The sequence below is a fragment of the Capra hircus genome, chromosome 10, assembly GCF_001704415.2.
Source record: "Capra hircus breed San Clemente chromosome 10, ASM170441v1, whole genome shotgun sequence".
In the NCBI taxonomy this organism is placed as follows: Eukaryota; Metazoa; Chordata; class Mammalia; order Artiodactyla; family Bovidae; genus Capra; species Capra hircus.
This window is the reverse complement of record NC_030817.1, coordinates 45262750-45288839: the sequence shown is the minus strand read 5'-3', so window position 1 is coordinate 45288839 and position 26090 is coordinate 45262750. Positions and strand designations below refer to the sequence as shown.

The window sequence follows — 26090 nt, the reverse complement described above, 5'->3', positions numbered from 1 at the left end:
GTTGTTTAGGGTAGCCACCTTCAGTATTTTAACTAGACCATCTGGATGACTTGCTGCAGCGTCTACATCAGCAGTTGCTGCTTCACCTTGCACTTCTCTGTTATGGAAATGACTTCTTTCCTTCAACTTTCACATTCTTCTTCTGCAGCTTCCTTACCTCTCAGCCTTTATGTAATTGAAGAGAGTTAGAGCCTTGCTTTAAATTTGGCTTTGGCTTAAGGGAATGTTGTGGCTGGTTTGATCTTCCTTCCAGACCACTCCAACTTTTTCCATATCAATGATTTGTGTGTTCTTTGGAGTAGCACTTTTAATTTCCTTTAAGAACTTTCTTTTTGGATTCACAACTTGACTATTTGGTGTAAGTGTTTTTGGTCTAGCTCAACCTTCAATGCACCGTCCTCACTAAGCTTAATCATTTCTAGCTTTTGACCTTAAGTGAGAGACCTGTAACTCTTCCTTTCACATGAATACTTAGAGGCCATTATAAAGTTATTAATTTGCCTAATAGCAATATTGTTGTGTCCTAAAGAATAGGAAGGCCCAAGGAGAGGAAGAGCCAGGGAAATAACCAGTGGTTAGAGCAGTCAGAACACACACAGCATTATCAATTAAGCTCACCATCTTATGTGGATGTGGTTCACTGCACCACGAAACAATTACAATAGTAATATCAAAGGTCACAGATCACCATAACAAATACAACAGGAATGAAAAAGTTTTAAATTTTGTGAGAATTATCAAAATGTGACGCAGAGATGAAGTGAGCAAATCTTGTTGGAAAAATGGTGCCAGTAGACTTGCCTGACACAGGGTTGCCACAGACCCTCAATATGTAAAAAAGGCCACATCTGCAAAGTACGGTAAAGCAGAGTGGAGTGCAGTAAAGTGAGGTATGCTTGTATCTGTTAAAAAGCCTCAGAGGGGCACAGGACACTTCTGCTCTTCACTTCCAGCCCCATCCAGAATGCCCCTTTTCTTCACCCCCAGCCGTTCTCTTCTCTTTCCCCCATTTTGGTGTGACCCTCTTTCCCTGCTCCAACACCTTGGCTTACCTTTCTTCCCGTCCGTTCCCCGCTTTGCTGCTGTAGGAGATGGTTGGTGGAAATGGTGGTCACATCACCTCTTTTCCTTCTGAGTGGTGGAATTGGAGTGGGTCTCTCTGTTCTGGAAGTGAGGTGTAGCTTCCACTCTACATAAATTATGAAGGGATGGAGGTTTGTTTGGGGGAGGAAAGGGTGTTTCATTACTTCTCTGCTCCGTTTCTGTCTGGCTGTTTTTCCTTCTTTCAAACCAAAATTTCCTATATAACTCAGCTCTCCAAAGTCACTTTCATCTTTCTCTACTTCTGGAAATTAGAGACCCTTTATAAGATCCTGGGAGCCTCTTTCTGATACTTCTTTTAAGCTACCCTCTTAGAGTATAATGTGTAAGGCCAGGAACATTCATGTAATAAAGATTTATTAAGAAATTATTAGATGGGCCCTGTGTTAAGTGCCGAAGAGACGAAGGTGAATGAGACGCACTCTTCCTCTCAAGGAACCAACAGTCTATAGAGGGAGATAGGCAAGCAGAGTCATCGTTTAGTGGGATGAAAATTGCATGAGGTAATGGGGACATTGAGAGTAGAGTGCCAAATGATGGTGGGAAGTCAGGAAGTTCTTCTTAGAGAAGGCAGTACTTTAACACAGATGTGAAGGATAAATAGGAGTCTGCTGTTTGAAAGCAAGGGCTTATTTACGATACAGCAAACCCATAGTTTGGCATGACCAGACAGTGGCAGTGATGATTGAAAATGGAGGGAAAATGAAATGTTTAAGAATATATTCCACTGAGAGGTAAGGTTCTAATCCTGAACCTAGGTGTGTATATGGGAATTTATTATGTCAACAGATACTGTGTGTGTGCGCCTGTGTGTAGTTTCTAGAAAGTCCATCATGTGCTTTAACATAGTAGTTCCTGAATTTTCTACATGAAAAACATGCCTTTAGGGTTATTTGAATTACTTAGTAACCATTTGGCTATCAGTGTTAATGTCAGGGATCGGAGGAAAGGGTATTGATGATTCAGGATTTCTCTTCTGCTTCAGTTCATAGCCTAGAGGAGCACTTAGTTATTATAGGCTTATTTGAATTGTCACATAAAACATTCATTTTTGTGAATGTTTTCAATGGGGTATTAACATTGAACCAAGTAGATTCCTTGTTGCCAAACTGCTATGACTTAATAGGGGAACTATGAAAGATGTGCATATGTGCTGTCTGTAAGCAAGTAACATGCATGGGAGTTTGGGGAAGGGAGAGCATCACATGGATCAGATTTTTGGGATTTAGGGACTAGTCATTTACTGTCAGTCTTATTCCCAAGGTGTCTGAGGCCTCAGAAACTATTACTCTGAGTAGTCAAACTTTTGGGTTCCTCCACTGACAAAATGCAAGTTCGCAAAACTTCCAGTGAGTCACCTGCATTAATCAAGGACCTCTTGAGTGTTGTCATTGTGGTAGAATGCAATGAGAATGATGACTGCTGCCTCCTTCAGCACACAGGGATGGGTGTAACCCCTGAGAAGCCATGCTGTTTGGTGCCCCTCTCTGCAGGGACCAGTGCAGGCATGTCCCCTGAACCCGCCTTTCCAGGGCTCTCCCATTAGACTCAGTCAGCTGTACCTCGTCATAAATTATGTTGTACGACAGATGGTTTTTATTTTCCTTGCAAGCTACTAATCTTTGTGTATTTATATTTCAGTGTTTTCTGTTTTAAGCCTTTTTCTCTTTTCTTCATGTCCTACAGTTTTTTGTGGCTTTAGTCACAGTACCTCATATCCCAAATCCTTATTTTCCCTTCTTCTACACTTTCTGCATCAGTGTTCACTCTTTCTTTGCCTACTATTCCACGAGTCCCTTCTCTGAGTCTCTGACTCCTACCCCATCTCAGCTGTGCTTTGTGGCTTCAGGAAAACTCCTGAGGTGGGTCTGTGAAGTTTGCCTTTGCTACTTCTCTTCACCATTCTCCTAACTTTTCCCCCTTCCCTTGCCCTACCTCTGCCTTAAATAGAATCAACACAAATGTCCCACTAACTGTGGCTGAGGCGGTGAGCCAATCTAGATGGGTTCAAAGACGGCTTAAGGAGCATGCAGTCTAGTGTAGGAGGCCTGAGATATCGTAAGTGAGGCATTTGAAGGACTCACAAGGTAATGAGGGATAGAGTAGTGTGAGTTAAAAATGGAATGGGGAGCATTGCAGGAAAGCTTCACCTTCTATTAGCTAATGGAGACAGCTGGTGACAGAGTTGTTACAAGACACTGGACCTTCCCTTGTCTTGTCTTGCTGGGAACTGTCAGGACTGGTTCACTTTGGCTAGGATTATCTTTCGCTAACTGCTTCGGTTTCACTAGGTACCTGGGCAGACTTAGTGGCTAAGTATATCCACTCCTATTTCTGATTCCTCCCTGACTGTTGCTAACACATCTCTCTTTTAGGTTCTTGTGTGATCTTGGGACCTTGCCTTCTTGTCTTCCCCTTTAGTCTTCACACTGGATGTAGCTGAACAAGCTTAGTCATCTTCATCAGGGCTACCATGTGTATTTTCTCTGGGGGCCTAAGGGGACAATGGAAAGTAGGGTTGGAGGTGATAGAGGCAATAGGAAGGGGCGTTGTCAGGTTGAGATTCCTCTCTGTTTCAGCATCTAAGGTACATATATTTTCCCAACTGACCTAGTTCTGTATAGTTGTTTCTGCAGAGTCACTGATGCTCACTGATTCAGATGGAAAAGAATAATAAAGAGACAGTGGTAATAATAGACTGACTTCTGACCTATTTCTCCTTGGATACTTTCCTCAGAGATACAGATAAAATAAAGGGGAAGTTGGTTGTCAGAGTGATGTTTGGTATTTTAATATCTTGCCTCTGGTGAGTGTAAGGGCCTTAGCCTCTGTCTTCTATCTATAAGTGTTGTTAACATCTGGCTCTTGGAAATCAAACCTTTGGCAAAGTACCAGCTCATCACTGCTTCCAAAATACTTATAGAAGTCTGAGCTAGAGCTTGCTATGGACAAAACACAAAGGCACGTCTTTCTAGAGTTAGTTGAAAACTCGTGTTCCGAGCAGGTCAGCCATGACTCTGCACACTTACTTGGACCCATTTTGCTTTTCATGTTATCGCCAGTCAAGGTAATAGGTTATTTCACGACTCTGAATCTCATGTTTTAGACATCTTTTTTGGAACTAGTATATCCTTTCAGAAAAAGTCATAGAAATACCGGCTTTCTAAAGTAGGCTTCAGAGTGGAAGCAGTTAGTAAACAGAAATGTTTATTTTTTTAATCTATTTTTTAATTGGTGGAAAAACTCTTGGCAATTTTGTGATGGTTTCTGCCGTACAACAGTTATGGCAAATCAGCCGTGATTATGCATGTACCACCTCCCTCTTGAGCCTCCCAGAAATCTTTATTGAATGAGTAAGATTTTAGTAATGTATATGGATGTTACTCAGTTTAAGGGGCTGTATAACTGAGGGAAAAGTTATGAAATAAGTCATAGTAATGTATTTGATATATAATATTAATAATCACTTCTTATGGAAAAAACATTTAGTAACAATCTCAGCCTATACTTATATATTGGTTTATGCTTTTCACAGGGTTTCTGTGTGTATAAACCTTGGAGATAAACTAGATGAGTCTTGCTGTCATCCCCCATCTTGCAGATACCTGAAGTAAAAGCTAAAAGACCAATCTGGTAGTCCTGTGATTGGAACCCATAACCCGGCTTGGTACTCTTTTCTCTGCAAACTGTTCAGACCAAAAATCTGCATGAATCTATGGTAGTAAGAGATAAATAAAGCAAGGGGTGAGGTTTTTTTCTGTGCTTTTTTTCTTTTTTCTTTTTTTATGCTCACTTTTATTCAATTTAAGGATTGGCATTCTTTTAGCAAATACTCAGGGCCCAGCTGTGTACCAGATACACAAGCACTTGATACAGTGTTGAACAAGACAAATATGGAACTTACATTCTAACAAACTAAGAAAAATAGTAAATACGTAAACAGAAAATAACATAAGTAAATTCAGGTAGTAATAAAAACTCTGAAGAAAATAGAGAAAGACTTGTGTTGGTGATATTTTTGTATGTGATATATTCCTGAAAATGGGCACCAAGGTTTAGTGTACATATGTTTTAAAGGGAGATTCCTTTCTAGGGAATCCATACAGTCATAAAACACCTCTTCATTGTGGTGTTTGGAGGACCCAATCAAAATTGATCTGAAGTTCAGACTTGGCTTAAGTCCAGAGGGCGTAGTTAAGGCTGAAGATTTGCTGTTTTAGAAACTCCTCTTGATACCTCTTTCATGATATTGAGGCTAGGATGAATATTCCATTTTACCATTTTCACTCATCTTTATAAAATAATGAAGACAAAATATAGACAGCAGTGCCTTTTCATTTTTTAAAAATTAGCAACAGAACTTCCTTCAAAGCAAATTCCAGATGTCCAGTATGTAAAACAGCTGTGGCTCCTCTGCTCATACCATAATGATCCCCCATGAATACTGAGAAATCACTAAGGGTTTGCAGAACACAAGATGAAAACTACAGTAAAAAATTCAAATTTTAAATCTTATGATTGAAAAAAATAGCTGTGCTGCTGAAACTGGCACAGCCGCCATACCAGAGCTTCCAAATCTTGTTCCTAGACCTATGAAAGTCTGCATTCAGTGGAAAAATAGGTTTATATATACATTTTAATCTAAAGTTAAAATTTTGGGTAGCATTCTTAATATAAGGCGAAGTCAGATTTTAATCAAGGCTATTTCTTCAGAGCATAGTTCCCCCCACTTCCGTAGTGTTATTGAGATAGAATTGACATACTTCACTGTATGAATTTAAGGTGTATGGCATAATGACTTGAATTGCACATATTGTGAAATTATTACCACAGTACAGAGCATGCCTTTTAATAATGTGGGCTTGATGGTACTACTGAGGCTAAAGTACTTTTCATCTGCTAATTTTAAAGCTAAATTTCATATTTGGTACATTTTATTTTGTTCATAAACTGTTTAATTATAAATACATCCTTGATTTTTTAATATCATTATAAAGTAATTGAATTGCTGGTTTAAATATTCTTTTCTTCTTGTCTTCTAGTTTGCCAGGGTTTGGATACCTGATCCTGAAGAAGTTTGGAAGTCAGCAGAGCTGCTCAAAGATTATAAGCCAGGAGATAAAGTTCTTCTCCTTCACCTTGAGGATGGAAAGGTAGGAATTCTGCTTTTATTTGTTGTTATTGGCATAAAGTAAAGGAAATTCAAAAGGGTAAATTTGCTGTGAGATACTTAACTTCACTTGGAAGTTAAATTTTGAATTAATCTAATATTTTCACTTAACTGATAAAAATGGCAAACAATTTTCAATCCCAAAGGGTTAGTGAAATTAGCAGATACTTTAAAAAATCCATTATTTTGGCTTATGAATTTATTATGACCTGATTTAGATTTACATCTAATCCTCCCATAGATATTCCTGTTTATCTGTATTTTGTTTAGGATATCACTTAAATAATTCATATTAACTAAGAAAACAATATTTCAAGAACTAGTTTGAGATAAGATATTTGCTGGAAATAGGTATTTGAAAAATATTTACTTAGAAGCTATTATCTATAAAACCCTTTGCTAGTGGCCAGAAAAACCTATAACCAGTTGTGTCTCTATACTTTCCATCTGTATTCACTGCAGAATAGACTTAGTTCCACCCTTTTTATTCTCTCCACTGCCTTTGACAGGGCATGTCATACTTTTAGTGTGACATTAATTTCCTCTAAACAGTTTATAATCTAGCCAGGAGAATGCAGTATATAAAAAGTAGTTCAATACTGTAATACTAAAAATGTCAAAAGATAAGCTTATGATTAATTGCCAAGCGAGTAATACTGTCCTGACAGTTAATATGTATTGAACACTTACTATGTACCAGGTGTAATTCCAAGTCCTTTATATCCTATAACTCACTTAATCCTCACAACAATCCTATGAGGTGGGCCTGTTATTATTACCACTTTATGGGTGAAGTACTGAGGCTCAGTACTGCCTCAGAGTTACACAGGCATTAAGGGATGAAGTTGGGACTTTAAGCCAGTAGACTGTCTTTATGGTCTGTGCTCATGACCACTGTGCTGTACTGTAAAGACAGTGAGGACCTTAGGGTTCCAAGAGAGGGAAATATCACTGTGGGGTACTTCAGGGAAGGCTCCCAAGAGAAGGAAGAGTTTTGACTAGACAGAATTTGGATTAACAAAGAGAAAGGAGATAGACTTTGTGAGGCTTGGAATATATTTTGAAGATAGTGAATATCACAAGTTGACTGAACAGAGATTTAGAAAGGTATGTATTCTAGTTCAAGGCTAGTGTGTTAAGGTACCTGCTATGTATCATGTTAAGAGGCAAAAAATATTCTCTCTGACATTAATGTCAAATAAGAAAGTACATATACTTATGAATAGTGTGATATATGATAAAAAAATATAAATAAGAAACAAAAATAGAACAGAGTGGAGACTGGTCAGAGGAACTGATGAAGGCTGAGTCAGAGAGACATCGTCTAAAGAATGAATAGAAAAGGAGGAGTGCGTTTCAGGGATCTGGAGGAGCCTCGGCAAGGGCAGGGAGGCATGCACAGTATTGTGCATTTGGGGAACTGTACAAGTTTCATGTTGTTGGGATTTGACGGGAGAGGACTGGCAGAAATATGGAGGGGTGGGAACCAGATCATAGGGAGCCTCATGTTCATGCTGCAATGCTTAAACTTCAACTGGTATATCTGGGAAGTGATTGTAGTGTTTTTAAACAGAAGAAGAGTGCCAGATTTTCTGTTTTAGAAAGGACTCACTGGTGGTGGAGTGGAGAATGAATTTCAGGAGAGTAAAACAGAGGCAAGGCAATTATTCAGAAAGAAGGCAGGGAAGAATTAGACCAGATTAGAAGGGCTTTGACTACCAAATAAGGAATTAACTTATTCAATATTCATTGATCATCCACTCTGTGAGGCATGTTAGGTACTTTAGGCTATATTTTCTTATGATAACTCTCACAGCAAACCTGTGCGTTCGCATGTGGTATTGTAGCTATTTTCCAAGTAAGGAAGCCCAGACTCAGAGACATTAAGCAGTCTGCTTGAGATCACACAGCCATTTTTTGTATGGCAGGAGCCAATGCAAAGACTCGTCAGCTTTGGAAAAGGACATCAGACCCTAATAAACAGACAAAGAGAGGTCGAGGGTCAGACTGTAAAAATTTCCTCCTCATTTTACAGAATTCATTCCAACCTGATTTGAACATTTGACTGTTATGTATCTCTTTAGTATTAACGAAAGTATTAGCAAAAGGCTTTTTACAAAACTAACTTGTCCATCTCTGCGATTATATTGCTGTTTTTTTCCCTTTTGTGTGTTGTATGTTGTTTCCCCTTAATACATAATCTCCATGCTTGACTTTGCCTTAAAGCCATATTCCTTAAAATGAGTACTACTTCTTAATTTGGAGGGCCAAGCACTTCATTAAAAGTCTAATAAAAACTGTGGACAGTATTTTAAAGAAATACACATATGTATATGTACTTACACATACATGCATAGATGCAAAGTGTTAACATCCAATTTTAAGGGATTCTTGGGCCTCTCTGGGTTCAGGAGTTCCCAAGTACTTACCACATACCAAACACTGTCTCCTTTAATTTTTACCACACACCTGTGAGCTATTTCCATTATGCCCTTTTTACAAATGAAAGATTAAGGTTGAATGATATTCACAAGACCACACAAGGAGTAAATAACAGTTTCAGGACTTGAACCTGCATTGATCTGGCTCTAGAGCCAAGCTCTTACCACTCTCTTATCCTGTCTGTCACTTATACCAGGTAAAGAGAATAAAAAAAGAATTATTTTCCCATAGAACATGATCTGGCCTAGTAATTAGGTAGAAAAAATATTCTAGGCTTTGACTTTTCAAACTGTATTAGCAAAAAATGTTGCTATGAGTTAATACACCTAGTGAAGACAGACTCTCCTTATTTTTGCTGTTTCCACCAATTTCTGTGGTTTCGGGGGGGTACCAGGAAAAAATGTATTTAATAACTGAGAAACAAATCAGCAATAGGAAATGTATTAATACATGTCTGTATCTGGTTTTTGCCATGATTTATCCAGATGCTGTATCTTGTGCCTTTTCAGGATTTGGAATATCGTCTAGATCCAAAGACCAAGGAACTGCCTCATTTAAGAAACCCTGACATACTTGTGGGTGAAAATGACCTCACAGCCCTCAGTTATCTTCACGAGCCTGCTGTACTCCATAATCTCAGAGTCCGCTTTATTGATTCCAAACTTATTTATACATATTGTGGTGAGTGTGCATTGCTGTCTGAGTGAACTGTGAATTCTTTTTTGCTAATGGACATAACCATGGAAATAATGTGCATGAGAAAGAAGGCTGGGGTGGATCTTTTCTTAGAAACACATTCACTTCAGAGTTATCAAAAGATTTCAGGTCAGTTGCTCAGTCGTGTCTGACTTTGCACGTGACTCTTTGCACGCCAGGCCTCCCTGTCCATCACCAACTCCCAGATTTACCCAAACTCATGTCCATTGAGTCAGTGATGCCATCCAACCATCTCATCCTGTGTCGTCCCCTTCTTCTCCCACCTTCAATCTTTCCCAGCATCAGGGTCTTTTCAAATGAGTCAGTTCTTCGCATCAGGTGGCCAAAGTATTGGAGCTTCAGCTTCAGCATCAGTCCTTCCAATGAATATTCAGGACTGATTTCCTTTAGGATGGACTGGTTGGATCTCCTTGCAGTCCAAGGGACTCTCAAGAGTCTTCTCCAACACCACAGTCCAAAAGTATCAATTCTTTGCTGCTTTCTATATAGTCCAACTCTCACATCCATACATGACCACTGGAAAAACCATAGCTTTGACTAGACGGATCTTTGTTGACAAAGTAATGTCTCTGATTTTTAATATGCTATCTAGGTTGGTCATAACTTTCCTTCCAAGGAGTAAGCATCTTTTAATTTCATGGCTGCAGTCACCATCTGCAGTGATTTGGGAGCCCCCCAAAAATAAAGTAAGCCACTGTTTCCACTGTTTCCCTATCTATTTGCCATGAAGTGATGGGACTGGATACTATGATGTTAGTTTTCTGAACGTTGAGCTTTAAGCCAACTTTTTCACTCTCCTCTTTCACTTTCATCAAGAGGCTTTTTAGTTCCTCTTCACTTTCTGCCATAAGGGTGGTGTCATCTGCATATCTGAGGTTATTGATATTTCTCCTGGCAGTCTTGTTTCCAGCTTGTGTTTCTTCCAGCCCAGCGTTTCTCATGATGTACTCTGCATATAAGTTAAATAAGCAGGGTGACAATATACAGCCTTGACGTACTCCTTTTCCTATTTGGAACCAGTCTGTTGTTCCATGTCCAGTTCTAACTGTTGCTTCCTGACCTGCATACAGATTCTCAAAAGATTTACCAGTGTTCATTAGCTAGTTGTATTTTATGTTGAATAAACTCTTTTATGAACTTACATAATATTACTCAGAATACAAAGAACTAGGTCCATCTTTTGCTTTTTCTCTGCATAGAAGTTGTATGCCATATTCGATACTGATTTACAAGTTATATTCATCTCTTACAAAAACCAATACTTGAAGAGTAGACATCCAAAGACTTAGCTCTGGGGTGGGTTCAAGATGTTTTTTTCTTTTTCTCAGTTGCTTAGCAGTGAAGGACTGACTTGAGTTGCAGTAACACTTCTTGCTTGATCTGCTTGCCTGGGCCCCTGCTCATTCCAGTACTAGCTACCAGTGACCCAGCCCAGGATTATTTTTTTCCCTCTCCCAGCAGTTAGGCATACATGTGTATGTTCCCCCTTTCCTTCTTTTTCTTCTTTCTCTGTTTCCTTCTTATTCTTCATTTTCTCTAGCTCTTTTTTCTCTACTGACTTTTTATCCTTCTTTCACTAAGTATTATCTGCTGAGTCTCAGGTCTGGGATTTCCATCCCTTTCCTTCTAAGTCTCTGCTGCATGTACCCAACTTAGTGCTCAACATTCCTTCACTGGGCTCCAGTTTGGGCCAGGGACAGCTATCTTCTCTTCTTAAAAGAATTTATATTTTTTATATCCTTGATATTTGTTCTTTTTCTTTCCTACCTATTGTCTTTTGCTCAATTTTCATTTTTTCTTCAGTTTATATTTCTTGCTCATATGCTACCTTCTCAGTGAAGCCTTTCCTGTCCACTCTATATTTTCTTCTCCTAGGCATCAATATTCCTTCTCTGTTTAATCCCCCATTTTCCTTACTATCTGTCCTGTAATATATATATATATATATTTTTTTTTCCCTTACTTATTGTCTGAATTTCCTTCTAGATTACAAAGTCCAGAAGGACAAAGATTTTTCCTCTTTAAAAAAAAATATTTTTTTGAAATATAGTTGATGTGGTGGCTCAGACGGTAAAAAATCCACCTGCAATGCGGGAGACCTGAGTTTGATCCCTGGGTAGGGAAGATCCCCTGGAGAAGGGAACAGCTACACACTCCAGTATTCTTTCCTGGAGAACTCCATGGACAGGGGAGCCTGGTGGGCCCCAGTCCGTGGGGTCACAAAGAGTTGGATATGACTGAGCGACTTTGACTTTCACTTTACAATGTAATATAACTTACAGGTGTACAGTATAGTGATACACAGTTTTTAAAGGTTATACTCGATTTAAATTAGTCTTTTTTTTTTTTACTGCTATAAATATAGCACTTAGAAAAGACTCAAAACTTAATTGTAGTCAAATATTTGTTGAATGAATGACTAAAGTTAACATATATCTGCTATAAAATTTAAGGAAATACCAAGAAAAATATTAAAAAGGAAAAATAATTACATGTAATTCACCACTGAAAAATAACCAATATTAAGTTGTCTTATATCCTGTGTGTAAATGTAAAAGAGTATAAATAAATATAAAATTGGAATCTATAAAATTGGAATCCAATCTATAAAATTGGAATCAGTCTATATATAGTTGTGTGTCATTTTTTCCTATGGCACTTAATATTTGTCACAAACATGATCTGGATTACATGGATATAATAATACATATTAAACCACTCTCCCTTTTTAAAAAAAATTATTGAAATATAATTGATTCACAACATCATATTTAGTTTCTGCTATTAGCACGTGACTCTATTATACATATGTATATTCTTTTTCACGTTCTTTTCCATTGTGGTTTATCACAGGATATAGAATATAGTTTCCTGTGCTATACATAAACCACTGTCGCTCTGTTATGTATTTTTCTACTTTTCACTGTTATGAATAACATTATAATAAACATCTTTTTTTTTTAATCCCTTCACATGAATATATGTTTATTTCATTTGGATACATTTCTAGAAGTAGAATTTTTGGTTTAAATATTATAAAAATATTTGAAGTTCTTCCAATATTGCCACAATTTTTACTACTTTAAATAACCTAGTCTTGTTTGTAAATGGTGTTTTAGTTAGGACTTAATGGTTCACAGGCAAATGCTATGGTATATTTTGACTCTTAACAATTTGATGTTTGATGTTAATTGAATTTTAACTGTGATTCTGACTTTACCAAATTTGATATGCCCATTAGAATATTATTGACTTCTTTTGTTTTTTTTACCTTTCTTCCCAGGTATAGTCCTAGTAGCTATAAATCCTTATGAACAGCTGCCTATTTATGGAGAAGATATTATTAATGCATATAGTGGTCAAAACATGGGTGATATGGATCCACATATCTTTGCAGTAGCTGAAGAAGCTTACAAGCAAATGGCCAGGTTGGTGGAAGCTCTATTACTATTTCATTACTTTTATTGGATGTGATCATTCTTTACTGAGTCACAGATATTTTAAAATACAGTAAATAACAACTTGTAAATTTTTAAACAGCCTCGATTAATTTGTTTCAGGTGGCCTGAATTATTATCAAAATAAGCTAACATTTGTAAAAGGATATATAGTTTTTAAAAATTACCTTTGATATCTCACTATAATCCTGTGACTATTCAAGGACAGATGTCATGTTTTATAGATGAATGGGTCAAGGTTTGGAAGTATTAAGTGACTTGCCCAATGTTATTCATCTAGTCAGTGGCAGACCAGAACTAAAAGGCCTAAATGCTGATAGAAATCTGTCTGTATCTGGGGTAATTAAAACAGGAAACTGTGAGTTTTAAGTTAGCGAATTTTAGGGCATCAGTGATTCTGAACAGCATCAGGAAAATGTCTTTGATGATAACTGTGGAACCCTAATAATATTTTTAGAGTGGAGAATGAGAGAAAAATCTACTTTCAAGACTAGATTATGCTCTAGGTAATATAATTTAATGCAAAATTATGCATGCATTGAAGAATAGTCTATTTTTAACCTATTTCTCCAGTCTACAGGTAAGGATGTGGCATCTTATAAATATGATATTGGAAACCCTCAAGCAGTTTATGGAGAGAAAACTAATACTGAGGAGTTTTTTATTTTCTCCTTTCTAGCAAGAGAGAATGTTTGTACATAATTAGACCAGTGTGTGACAGAATTTTAGAATTATTTCAATGACAGAATCCATAGAAGTCATTATACCCTTTTGTTAGTAAAATAGTATTGATACTTCTAATGGCAGTTCAGTTCAGTTCAGTCGCTCAGTCGCGTCCAACTCTTTGAGACCCCATGAATTGCTGCAGCTTACCACGCCTCCCTGTCCATCACCAACTCCCAGAGTTCACTCAAACTCAAGTCCATTGAGTCGGTGATGCCATCCAGCCATCTCATCCTCTGTCGTCCCCTTCTTCTCCTGCCCCCAATCCCTCCCAGCATCAGAGTCTTTTGCAATGAGTCAACTCTTTGCATGAGGTGGCCAAAGTACTGGAGTTTCAGCTTTAGAATCATTCCTTCCAAAGAACACCCAGGGCTGATCTCCTTTAGAATGGACTGGTTGGATCTCCTTTCAGTCCAAGGGACTCTCAAGAGTCTTCTCCAACACCACAGTTCAAAAGCATCAATTCTTCGGCACTCAGCTTTCTTCACAGTCCAACTCTTGCATCCATACACGACCACTGGAAAAACCATAGCCTTGGCTAAATGGATCTTTGTTGGCAAAGTAATGTCTCTGCTTTTGAATATGCTGTCTAGGTTGGTCATAACTTTCCTTCCAAGAAGTAAGCATCTTTTAATTTCATGGCTGCAGTCACCATCTGCAGTGATTTGGGAGCCCCCCAAAATATAGTCTGACACTGTTTCCACTGTTTCCCCATCTATATCCCATGAAGTGATGGGACCAGATGCCATGATCTTCATTTTCTGAATGTTGAGCTTTAAGCCAACTTTTTCACTCTCCTCTTTCACTTTCATCAAGAGGCTTTTTAGTTCCTCTTCACTTTCTGCCATAAGGGTGGTGTCATCTGCATATCTCAGGTTATTGATGTTTCTCCCAGCAATCTTTATTCCAGCTTGTGCTTCTTCCAGCCCAGCGTTTCTCATGATGTACTCTGCATATAAGTTAAATAGGCAGGGTGACAATATACATCTAATGACAGGTAACAGCTATTAAGTACTCTTTCTGTGCAAGGCACTGTTTAATTGCCTCCCATTTACTAAGTAGTTTTATCCTTATAGGACTCATCTAAGGTTGGTATTATCATTTTATAGATGAGAAAGCTAATGATAGAAATGAACTTTTACAAATCAGAAACAGAGTCACAAACATAGAGAATAGATTTGTTTCCAGGGGTGAGGCAGAGTAGAAGAGGGATGGACTAGGAATTTAGGATTAGCAGATGCAAACTATTATATACAGAATGAATAAACAATAAGGTCCTATGTATAGCATAAGAAACTACATTCAGTATTCTGTGATAACCCATAATGAAAAAGAACATTAAAAAGTAAATGTTATTAGTAAAATGATTTCAAAATCAGTTAGTCTGACACTATGAAATATTGATATATTAAATATAAAATGACAAAACATGGTTTTGTTCTACATGTCATATTATTTCAGATTCTGCTTTAGAATAGTAACCAAAAGTTTACTTTTAAGTTTAAAAGTGAGAAAATTCCATTTATTGATATAATGTTTTCCCCCTGAAATATTGGACTGGCCAGAGTTCGTTTGGGTTTTTCCACTACATCTTATGGAAAAACAAACTTGAATGAACTTTTTGGCCAGCCCAGTAGAAAAGCCTGCCAGTATTTTATTTGTTTGGTATTGAGCTCTGCAAAACAGTGTTAGCACCTTACAAGTTGAACCTGAGAGCTACTGGGCAGAGAGGGGATTACATGGTATTCCCTACCTAAAAATAAATCCCTGAAAAATTTTTTACTGTTCATAGAGAATTAAATAACTTTTTTGAAAATACTATTTTTATACTTTGTTACTGGTAATCCACAGTTTTAGGTTTATATGAATATTTCTAGCTTTTTACCTTTTGATTTGCTTTGATTTTTTTACCCTTTGATTTTTCTTAAAATTGCCTCCTTAATATTTTCCCTGTGACTCCAGCATGACTTCTTAATGGCAAGTTTGTTTTCCCTTTGTTCAGTTTTGTTTTTAGACAGTTTTAAAATATGTATCAGTCAATGATGGTATTATGTTTGCCACTTATATGAATTAATCTACACCCATAAACTGTGCCACAAGCCCATGCATTGGGAGCGTGGAGTCTTAACCACTGGACCCTAAGGTGATTATTTTAAACTTTGAAATTAGTAAGTACCTTGTGGGAAAATACTTTGAGACTATGCAAATATCCTATTTCTCATAATGTACTTTCACCACTAATTTTAACATCCATCAGCGGTTCTTACCTGCAGCAGTTATTACTGAGTGGTTGTTTGCTATTTCCATCATTCCTTCTACAGGTATGAATAGGAAGTCTCATCTAAGGAAAAGCTATTTCTTCCCTCCCCAACTTACTTATTATTTATTTTGTATTTGTATCAGTATGAACTCATAACATGTATTTCATACTATGGATTATTCTGCATTCGCGTGTGTGTACTTAGTTGCTCAGTCATGTCCAACTCTTTGCAACCCCATGGACTGCAGCCCGCCAGGCTCCTCTGTCCATGGGTATTCTCCAGGCAAGAATACTGGAGTGGGTTGCCATGTCCTCCTCCAGGGGATCTTCCCAACCCAGGGATTGAACCCAGGTCTCCTGCATAGTAGATGGATTCTTTATCTGCTCTACATTGCTATCATTATTTATTTTGTTCAAACTGTCTCAGATTTGGCCACTGAGAGCTCTTTCCAGTGTCCTTTCACATTCTCCATCATCTTTTGAGCATTTCCTTACTTTCTAGCAGCACCTGACTCATTTTCTAATTTTCTTGCCCCAATCCCCAATGAATTCAGCCATTTCTTCAAGGACTTTGTACTGAAGAAATGGTACTTAGGAACTAAGATCTGGGTGCTAGATGCATTTAGTACTTGGGTATCCTTGCCTATAAACCTTCTCAGTGCTCACAGCTAAGAAATATGTTGCCAACAGAAGGCGTTGTCATAATTTAAAATTTCCACCAAACTGACAGGTGAGATATGGTATCCTGCTGCTGCTGCTAAGTCGCTGCAGTCGTGTCTGACTCTGTGTGACCCCACAGACGGCAGCCCACCAGGCTCCGCCGTCCCTGGGATTCTCCAGGCAAGAACACTGGAGTGGGTTGCCATTTCCTTCTCCAATGCATGAAAGTGAAAAGTGAAAGTGAGGTTGCTCAGTCGTGTCCGACTGAGCATGGGATTTTCCAGGCAAGAGTACTGGAGTGGGATGCCAACGCCTTCTCTGAATGGTATCCTAGTGTTGTTTTAATTTACTTTTCTCTAAGTAGCCACTTTCTCTAATGGCAACCCCACTCCAGTACTCTTGCCTGGAAAATCCCATGGGCGGAGGAGCCTGATAGGCTACAGTCCATGGGGTCTCAAAGAGTAGGACACGACTGAGCAACTTCACCTTCACTTTTCACTTTCATGCATTGGAGAAGGAAATGGCAACCCACTCCAGTGTTCTTGCCTGGAGAATCCCAGGGACGGGGGAGCCTGGTGGGCTGCCATCTATGGGGTCCACAGAGTCGGACACGACTGAAGTGACTTAGCAGCAGCAGCAGCAAGTAGCACAGACTTTGCACATCTTTACACACACACACATACTTGTATCTATATAATGTATATATATTTAAAACATAAAACCATTAAAATTACTGATTCCTCTAATTTCAGTTCAACATCACAGTTTTTATGTAATTTACATTTTATCTTTATTTTGTTAATTTTTATTGATGTTTATTCTTGCTTTGACTAGTGTTGGGGTACCATATGGTGATCTTCTGTTTTGTTTTAATTGTGTTTACTTATTTATTTATTTTTTGGTTAAATCGGGTCTTCGTTGCTGTATGCGGGCTTTGTCTGATTGCAGCGAGTGGGCTTCTCGCTGTGGTGGCTTCTCTTATGGTGAAGCATGGGCTCTAGGTACACAGGCTTCAATTGCTGAGGCTCGTGGGCTCTAGTTGTGGTGCATTGACTCAGTTGCCCTATGGCATGTGGAATCTTCCTGGATCAGAGATTGAACTCAGGTCACCTGCATTGGCAGGTGATCCTTAACCACTGGACCACCAGGGAAGTCCCAAAACCATAGTTTTTATTCTTGCTTTCTTTTTTCTTCTTTTAACTTCTTTCTTTGATCTTGAGAAACCTGACTCTCCTTATCCATAGTATATTTACTTGTTTGCTCATTCCTAGAATATTCTTAGTTTCAGAAATGCTAACCCATAGCCCTGTGAAAAGCAAATTTACCACTCAAGTGCAATATTGTGTCCAGGTCATTTTGTCTTTAGTCTTACATGGTATGAAGTACCAATTTCCAAAGGTACCTAGGTTGATTCATTTTTTCCCCACTTATTTTATTAATTTGTGGAACCACTCCCCCATATATGATCACTTAGATTATTTGCAACATTTTGCAATTACAAACAGTGCTACAATAAATAAGTTTGTATATTTGTTATTTATTATATACATTTTTATATTTGTATTTCTTTATTTGTTTCTCTTCCAAGTTGCTTTTAATGAAGTCTTGGGAACAAAATATACAGTCTGACTCAGATGCACCATGGAGCAAGGCCTAGATAATGAGATAATTTTGCCCACATCTTGGGGATGAGGGTGATATATATGTTTTTATGAAAACTATTTTTTTTTAAATGTAAACTCTGTACAACATTCTCCAAGAGCTAGAGCCCAAGAGAACCCACTGGCAGTCTACTATCAGTAGGACCTCAGAGGTATCTCAGGGATGGAAGGAGAGGTAGGTAGTTTCTCCACAGCTGGAGGAGGCTGCAGCTGTCCTCAGCTCTGCCGGGAATACCAGGCAGTGGCAAGCAGCATTGAAAGAATGGAGTGGGGCAGTGGTATTGGGCAGTCCTCAATATCTTGATCATAAATATTTGGAACAATCCATTTGGTGATATTTATTGCCAATGGGGCCAGAGCTGGAGGGAGATTTCTCATCCACAAGGGGCAGAGAGTGCACCTCTCTGCTTGAAGAGGGACAGGAGAGGTGATGGGAGCAAAGAGATAGAGCAAGGGACTCTCACATTCTTCGCTACCTCAACTGGACAACTGCCACAGGGCCATGAGCAGCTTAAACCACCCAGCTGCTTTTGGGAGGAGGGTGCAGAATCTAATCACTGACAGGCTTTGGTAGTTTAGGTTCATACCTGTTTCAGAGCTTTTCTCTACCAACTTGTTATCACAGGAATTCCTCAGCTGGGGTAGCAGGTCTGGTTGAATGTGTCTTCATGTCCAACATTGGTGCTTTTGCTCCAAGCCAGGACCAGTTGCTCTTAGAATCTATGGCTCCCATGTCTAGCACAGTGCTGTTTGAACTAAACACCATGGCCTTGGTGACTTGTGACACAATGGTTTGAAAATCAAGATCACTGTGTAAGCAGATGGGGGCATTGCTGGGTTTGGGGCCTATCAGCTAGTACATAGCAGAAGTGGGGTTTGACTTCACATTGTACACGGTCTTACCCCCAAATCCTAATTGCTTGCATTGGGTTACACAGTGTTCAGTGCTAATGCAGTAACCTTGACCAGTCTTTAAGAAGACAAGTTAGAGGTGGAGCGCATTTTTCTATTTTTAAAAGTGGCATGGTAGATCAAAAGGTAGGTATAAATATATTGCCTGATTCCCTCTAAAAGAGTTGTTCTGGTTTGCATTTTTGCCTAAATTGTTCAAGAGTGTCTATTTCCCCATAGCTTTATCAACAAAATATGTAATCTTTGTGTGTGTGTGTAGTCACTTATGACTCTTTGCGACCCCACGGACCATAGCCTGCCAGATTCCTCTATCCTGGAACTGTCCAGGCAAGAATACTGGAGTGGGTTGCCATTTACTACTCTGGAGGATCTTCCCCACTCGGGGATCAAACCTGCATCTCTTGTGTCTGCTGCATTGGCAGGGGATTCTTTACCACTGTGTCATGGTCTTGCCAGTTTAATGGTATCTTAATGTTGTTTTCATCTGCATTTCTTTAAATATGAGTAAGTTTGAATATCTTTTCATATGTTTAAGAGCACTTTCATTTTTTGTTTGTTTTTTTGTTTATGGGCTGAATTGTTGATTCAACTTTTTCCATTTTTCTGTTGTTTTTTGTTTTTTTGATCCTCAATTTTAATAGTTAAATATATATATATATATAAGCCCTTTATCTGTGTTATATTGCAAATACTTCCCCTCAATTTTATTTTGCTTGTAATGTCCTTTTCCAAGCAAATTTATTAATCTTTTTTATTTCTTTGAATTTTAAGTCACTGTTAGAAAACCTTTCTCTACACCAAAGTAAAAAAGATTTAATTCTCTTTTCTTCTAGTGTTTGTATTGTTTTTATAGCTTACCTTTAGATCACTGATCCCATTGGAGTTTATACATTTATATGATGAGAGATATGGATCTAAATTTGTCTTTTTTCCAAATGGCTACACAGTTATCTCAGTGTCACTTATTAAGAAGCCCATCTTTGGCCCAGTTATTTGAGATGCCACCTAAAATTTATCATGCCCTCAATTTTCTTATGTTCTTGGTTTAATTTCTTGGCTATATTCTTTCCTCTTCCTTTATTCATGTCCCAGTACCACACTTTGATTATAGTGACTTTATAGTATATTTTATGTTTGTGTGTCTGATACCATTAACCACCCCTCCCCTGACACGGTGTCTTTTTCATTATTTTCCTGGTTATCCTTAGGCATTTGTTTTTATATGTAGATTTTGGTATTAACTTATCCAACTCCGTAAAAAATAAAGCTAACTTTTGAGTAATAACATGAAGGAAAGGAGGAAGCAAGCCATTCAGATACTGGAGAAATAATATTCCAAGCAGAGAGATTAGCAATTGCAAGGACCATACAAAGCCTTGAGGACTTTTGTAGCATATTTGACTTTTTCTCTGAGTGTGGGTTTTGAGCAGGGGAATGACATGATCTGGCAGCTGTGTTAAAAATTCATGATAGATTCCTACCAAAAATGTATATCCTGAATCTAATCATAAGAAAAACTGAATGAGGTGTATACTGAAAAATAGCTCTATATACTCTTCAAAATTATCAAGATCAAGATAGTCAAAGAAAGGCTGAGGAACTGTTCCTGATTAAAGGAGATTGTGGAAACATGCCAGTAAAATGCAGTGAATATTTGGAATTGAATCCTTGATGATGAGGGAGACAGGGTAACTTTGTAAGGGGCAATACTGGATGATTGTAAAATAGGAATACAGACTGTAGATTAAATAATAGTTTTTTTGTCAATTTTACATTTCCTGATTTTGATCACAGTACATACGTAAGAGCAATGTCATTGTTCTTAGGAAGTATACTCTAAAATATGTAGGAGTCATCGAGTCTATAATCTACTCGCGGATGTTTCAGAAAATATCAAAATAAGAGAAACAGAGACATTTATGAAACAAATGAGCAAAATCTAAACAATTGTTGAATCTGAGTAAAGCATGTACAGGAATTCAGTTTACTCTTTTTGCCATTTTCTGTAAGTTTGAAATCATCTCAAAGGTAAAATACAAACAAAACAAAAGGACTGAATGTAATGAAATAAGGGTCAATTCCAGGTAACTAGTTAGGAGGATTTTGTATTGATCCAAGCGAGAGCTAATGATAACCTAATAGAGGAGAATATATTCAGAGATGGTGAGAAGTAGATAGGCTCTGGATAAATTTTTAAGGTAGAACATAAGACGGCTTGCTTATATGGGGGTATGAGAGAAAAAGAGAAGTCAGGGATAGTGGCAAAGTGTTTGGTCTGAGCACCTAAAAGTTTGGAGTTGCTGTTTACTGAGATGGAGGAAATTCAGGCAGAGCAGGTTGTACACGTAGGGGTGGAAGAGTTAGAAGAAGAAGGGGGTGGAGTTCCATTTTAGATATTTAAGACTGAAATGGCATTTTTGACATCTGTCCTTGGTTCATTACTTCTTTCTCAGCATGACGCTTACAGAGAATAGTGTCCTCATGGAAGATTTTCATAGACTAGCCTCTTAATTTTAACTGTCCTGTCAGCTTACAGAAGAGAAGAACTCAGTGGGCTGCTATGTCTGTCTGTCTTCTCATATTTTTGTTTCACATTCTTATTAGTCTTTTCTCATCCTGAAACTGATTGCTCTCTGATAATTAAAGCACAATATTATTTTCCTTAAAACATCAGGGGTTTTTTTTTTTTTAATCTCTTTTTTTTCTTTAAAACCAAGTAATCTTGATTGCTTGATTTGGTATTGTTTTCCTCCACTGTGAATGGTAGAGCAAATAAATTTTATTGGTTGTTTCATTTATGGGTTTTCTTAAAATAAATTTGAGAGTTACATGCATAACCTTAGTGTAAGGGAAACAATATCCATACTAGCCGAAGCTACATAAACAAATAACTGCATAAGCTTAAGTCTTCCGGTCTCCCTGGACCTCGGCTTTATTACCTGAAACAGAACACTTGCACTAGATGATGTAGCTTTACACTGAAGGCATTCTTTGGTGTGCATTTGCTTCCATTTGGTTCATGGGGATTAATGCAGAAATCTTTTACTCTTTCCAGTGAAGGGCAAACCATGGTGAGGAGCTTGCAGAGACACAGAACGAGCGTAGTATAGACTTTTCATCTGGAAACTAAGAGATGTGGAGTGTACAACTTACCTCTGCTTTAACCTTGGATAAGCCATCTGACCTCTCTGCATTGTTGTTTCCCCCAACCAAGAAAAGATAATATTTATCATGCTCACATCAGAGATGAAAATTACCTTAGATGATAAACATAAAAAGCATTTTGAAAGATACTATTTAAATCTAAGCCGTTACTATCATCACAGTCTTCATCATCATGGAGTCTCACAACTTTATTGCTAGGCCTTTGCTTAGGGTGGGCCCTTTTTGCATTTGTTTAGGCAGTCTCTGAAGCTTCACTCTGAGTTTCATTGGCCAAGTGGATGCTGGCTGTTATAGATCATAAAATCTCTCCTGTTACTGCCTGTGACTCACCAGCCATGTGGTACCAATTATTTCTACTTATGCAGATATGAAGTAGCACATGCTATGTGATAAGGAATTTTATATATGAGATATATATATACATGTGTATATATATAGGGACTAACTTCTGTTAGTAATTAGGAGCTACCTTTTTTTTTTTTTTTTTTGGAGCTACCATGTTTAGAAATATACTGTGTGCCAAGCATAAGGTCAGGCATGTTACCTCTAATTTCATTATACCCTTGGAAGCAAACATCATCACCCCTGCTTTACAAATGAGGAAACTGAGGAAAGTAAATTTCAGACCATTGTGCTAATAGTATCTGGGAACTGAGGTTTGAATCCGGCTCTGAGTCTCCAAAGCCTATCTTCTTTGTTGTTTAATTTTCTTACTTCCAATTACATGACCCTATTTATATATATCCATTGCTGGAAAAAACAAGCTATTTCTTTTGTGGCATCTTTACATTAATTTCACAGGCTCTATAGAAATGGCACCCCACTCCAGTACTCTTGCCTGGAAAATCCCATGGACTGAGGAGCCTGGTAGACTACAGTCCCTGGGGTCACAAAGAGTCGGACACGACTGAGCGACTTCACTGCACATGCTGATGAAGGGCTTCCCTGCTGGCTCACTGGTAATCTGCCTGCCAGTGCAGGATACATAGGGTCAATCCCTGGGTTGGGAAGATCCCCTGGAGAAGGAAATGGCAACACACTCCAGTACTCTTGCCTGGGAAATCCCATGGACAGAGGAGCCTGGAGGGCTACAGTCCGTGGGGTCACAAAAGAGTTGGACATGACTTGACGACTACACAATAACAACACGCTGATGAAACAGGGAAGTCAAACTGACATGAGAAGAACTGACAGTCATATGACAGACTTCTCAGCAGGAATTGGGTGTATCTCTAAGAAACACTTGTTTTCATTTCCTGAGTAATCTTTCTGCCTCTGTAGCCCAGCTTTCACTGATGCACCAGCACAGTCTTATAGCAAATATTTCTCCTTAAAAACTGATAGGATGTATTGTCTTATTCACTTATTATCTAGTAAGTTTTAGAGTTTAAATCTGTTCTTCTTGGGATTAATCGAAAGCAGAAATCTTGGAGAAACAGAGCAGAGCCTATCTTAATGCTTGGCAACAATAAAAATGTAGAAAAAACCTTGTACCTTCTAACAAGAGAAATAGAGACTACAGTCTCAAGTAAAAGCCATATCGCAGTAAATACATAGCTTTGGAAGAAAGCATTTTATTACACTAGCTTAATATTTTTCTTTTTTTTTATCAAGGGATTGAATAAGGGAGAAGCAATTAGATTGAGTGCCTGTAAAAAAATAAACCTCTAGATTTTGTTTCATGAGAATATGTTCACTTATAAGGTAAAAGTTAGACCATGGCAACACCTGAGAATTAATACTGAGGTGAGTGGATATAGTAAATTGTATTCTGTGTGAGTCAGGCTGGCATTATTTAGTTTCCTCATTAATGACTTGGATATGAATGGAAGGTATGCTCATTAAGTTTGCAGAGAACGAGATGATGGTCTTGGAAATATGAATAGTATTCAGCATGAGCACAATAAACTAGAGAGATATTTTTAAACAGTAAAGTTCAGAAGGAAAGTGTGTAAAATAATACACATGATACAAAATGAAATCTTGATAGATGTAATCTAAGGAAAGGCTGGACAGACCAAACAGATACAGATTGAAGGAAAATAGACTCAAGTATAACATCTCTCTCTTACATCAACCCAGAGTGGACATTCTGTCCTTGAATAATTTAGTTCCTGGGGTTTCAGGTGCTTCTCCATAGTTTAATTCTGTTGCCTTTTCCCGTACAACCTTGTTTCTCGTTATTATTATATATGAGTCAATTCAGGCATCACCTTCTCTAGAAAGCATTTCCTGGCATCTCCTCCTCATATCTCCCTCTCCTTCTCCATGCTTTCATAAGATCCTGGGTAGACCTCTTTTCTTGTAATTGTTGTCATTGTTTAGTCGCTAAGTCATGTCTGACTCTTTGCGACCTCATGGATGTGTAACCCGCCAGACTGCTCTGTCCATTGGATTTTCCAGGCAAGAATACTGGCATGGGTTGCCATTTCCTCTCCAGGGGATCCTCCCAATCCAGGAATCTAAATTGCATCTCCTGCTCCAGCAGGCAGATTCTTTAGCACTGAGCCACCAGGTCCACCATATTTTGACTGTACTTTTCAGTCTGTCTCAATAGGCCCTGACCATAGAGTCTTTTATCTTCATAACGTGTTTGACATATTGTGACTACTCATTTCATTGTTTAATGAATGAATGAAGCCGTATTTTTGGGTGGTAGCTTTTGATTCACATTCTAGACTCTGGAAGTACCATCGACTAAACAGATCACAAGAGTTCACTTTTACTTCAGGGCACCCAGTACCCAGGCCATTTAGGATCATTGCAGAGACACTTGAGAGGACTGGCTAAGCCAGAAATCATAAATTCTCAGTTCCTGCAGCCTTAGGATGCTCCAGATTGATTTGTCCTTGATGAAGAATGGTAAATCTGTATTCCTTAATTTTGTTTTATCAGGTCCTGGAAATGATATCTATATCCCAGTAGTAAATGAAGGGTCTTATAAGGACGCGAGCGCCTTAAGGATCAGCTAATCTAAATTTGGAAGAACAATAAATTATTATTTACGTATTTTTACACTTTCACTTTCAACATTCTAAAACTTAGAGCTCAAATAAGTAGAGTAGGATAGACTCTGATATTCACCTTAAAACCATAAAATTTTTTGTCCCTTATGTTTTTGGCTGTTTTCTCCCTATCTCTATTATACTTTTCCTATTTTTCCCTTTTCATGTCTTTATTATGTATTACCCTTCTTCCTTTTATGTCTCTAGTTGTCTTTCTTACTTCTACCTATCTCTGCTTTTGTCTCTTTTTGACATTTCATCCTGTGGCCACATATAGCTGAACAACATTTTAAAGATGACTGTATCACGGCAGATGGTGACTGCAGCCATGAAATTAAAAGACACTTACTCCTTGGAAGAAAAGTTGTGACCAACCTAGATAGCATATTGAAAAGCAGAGACATTACTTTGCCAACAAAGGTCCGTCTAGTCAAGGCTATGGTTTTTCCAGTGGTCATGTATGGATGCAAGAGTTGGACTGTGAAGAAGGCTGAGTGCCAAAGAGTTGATGCTTTTGAACTGTGGTGTTGGAGAAGACTCTTGAGAGTCCCTTGGACTGCAAGGAGATCCAACCAGTCCATTCTGAAGGAGATCAGCCCTGGGATTTCTTTGGAAGGAATGATGTTAAAGCTGAAACTCCAGTACTTTGGCCACCTCATGTGAAGAGTTGACTCATTGCAAAAGACTCTGATGCTGGGAGGGATTAGGGGCAGGAGGAGAAGGGGACAACAGAGGATGAGATGGCTGGATGGCATCACCGACTCGATGGACATGAGTTTGAGTAAACTCCAGGAGTTGGTGATGGACAGGGAGGCC

At 38.2% G+C, this 26090-nt stretch overlaps 1 protein-coding gene across 10 annotated transcripts in view; it reads left to right on the top strand.

Annotated features, from left to right (window-relative positions):
- The window catches only part of MYO5A (myosin VA), a 197222-nt gene that overhangs the window by 61092 nt on the left and 110040 nt on the right, over window positions 1-26090 (top strand). For all 10 annotated transcript variants that reach the window (XM_018054218.1, XM_018054215.1, XM_018054211.1 and 7 more), the window contains exons 2-4: window positions 6144-6254; window positions 9223-9394; window positions 12714-12858. In XM_018054218.1, the coding sequence (XP_017909707.1) occupies window positions 6144-6254; window positions 9223-9394; window positions 12714-12858 (428 nt within the window). The remainder of the gene's footprint in view (window positions 1-6143; window positions 6255-9222; window positions 9395-12713; window positions 12859-26090) is intronic.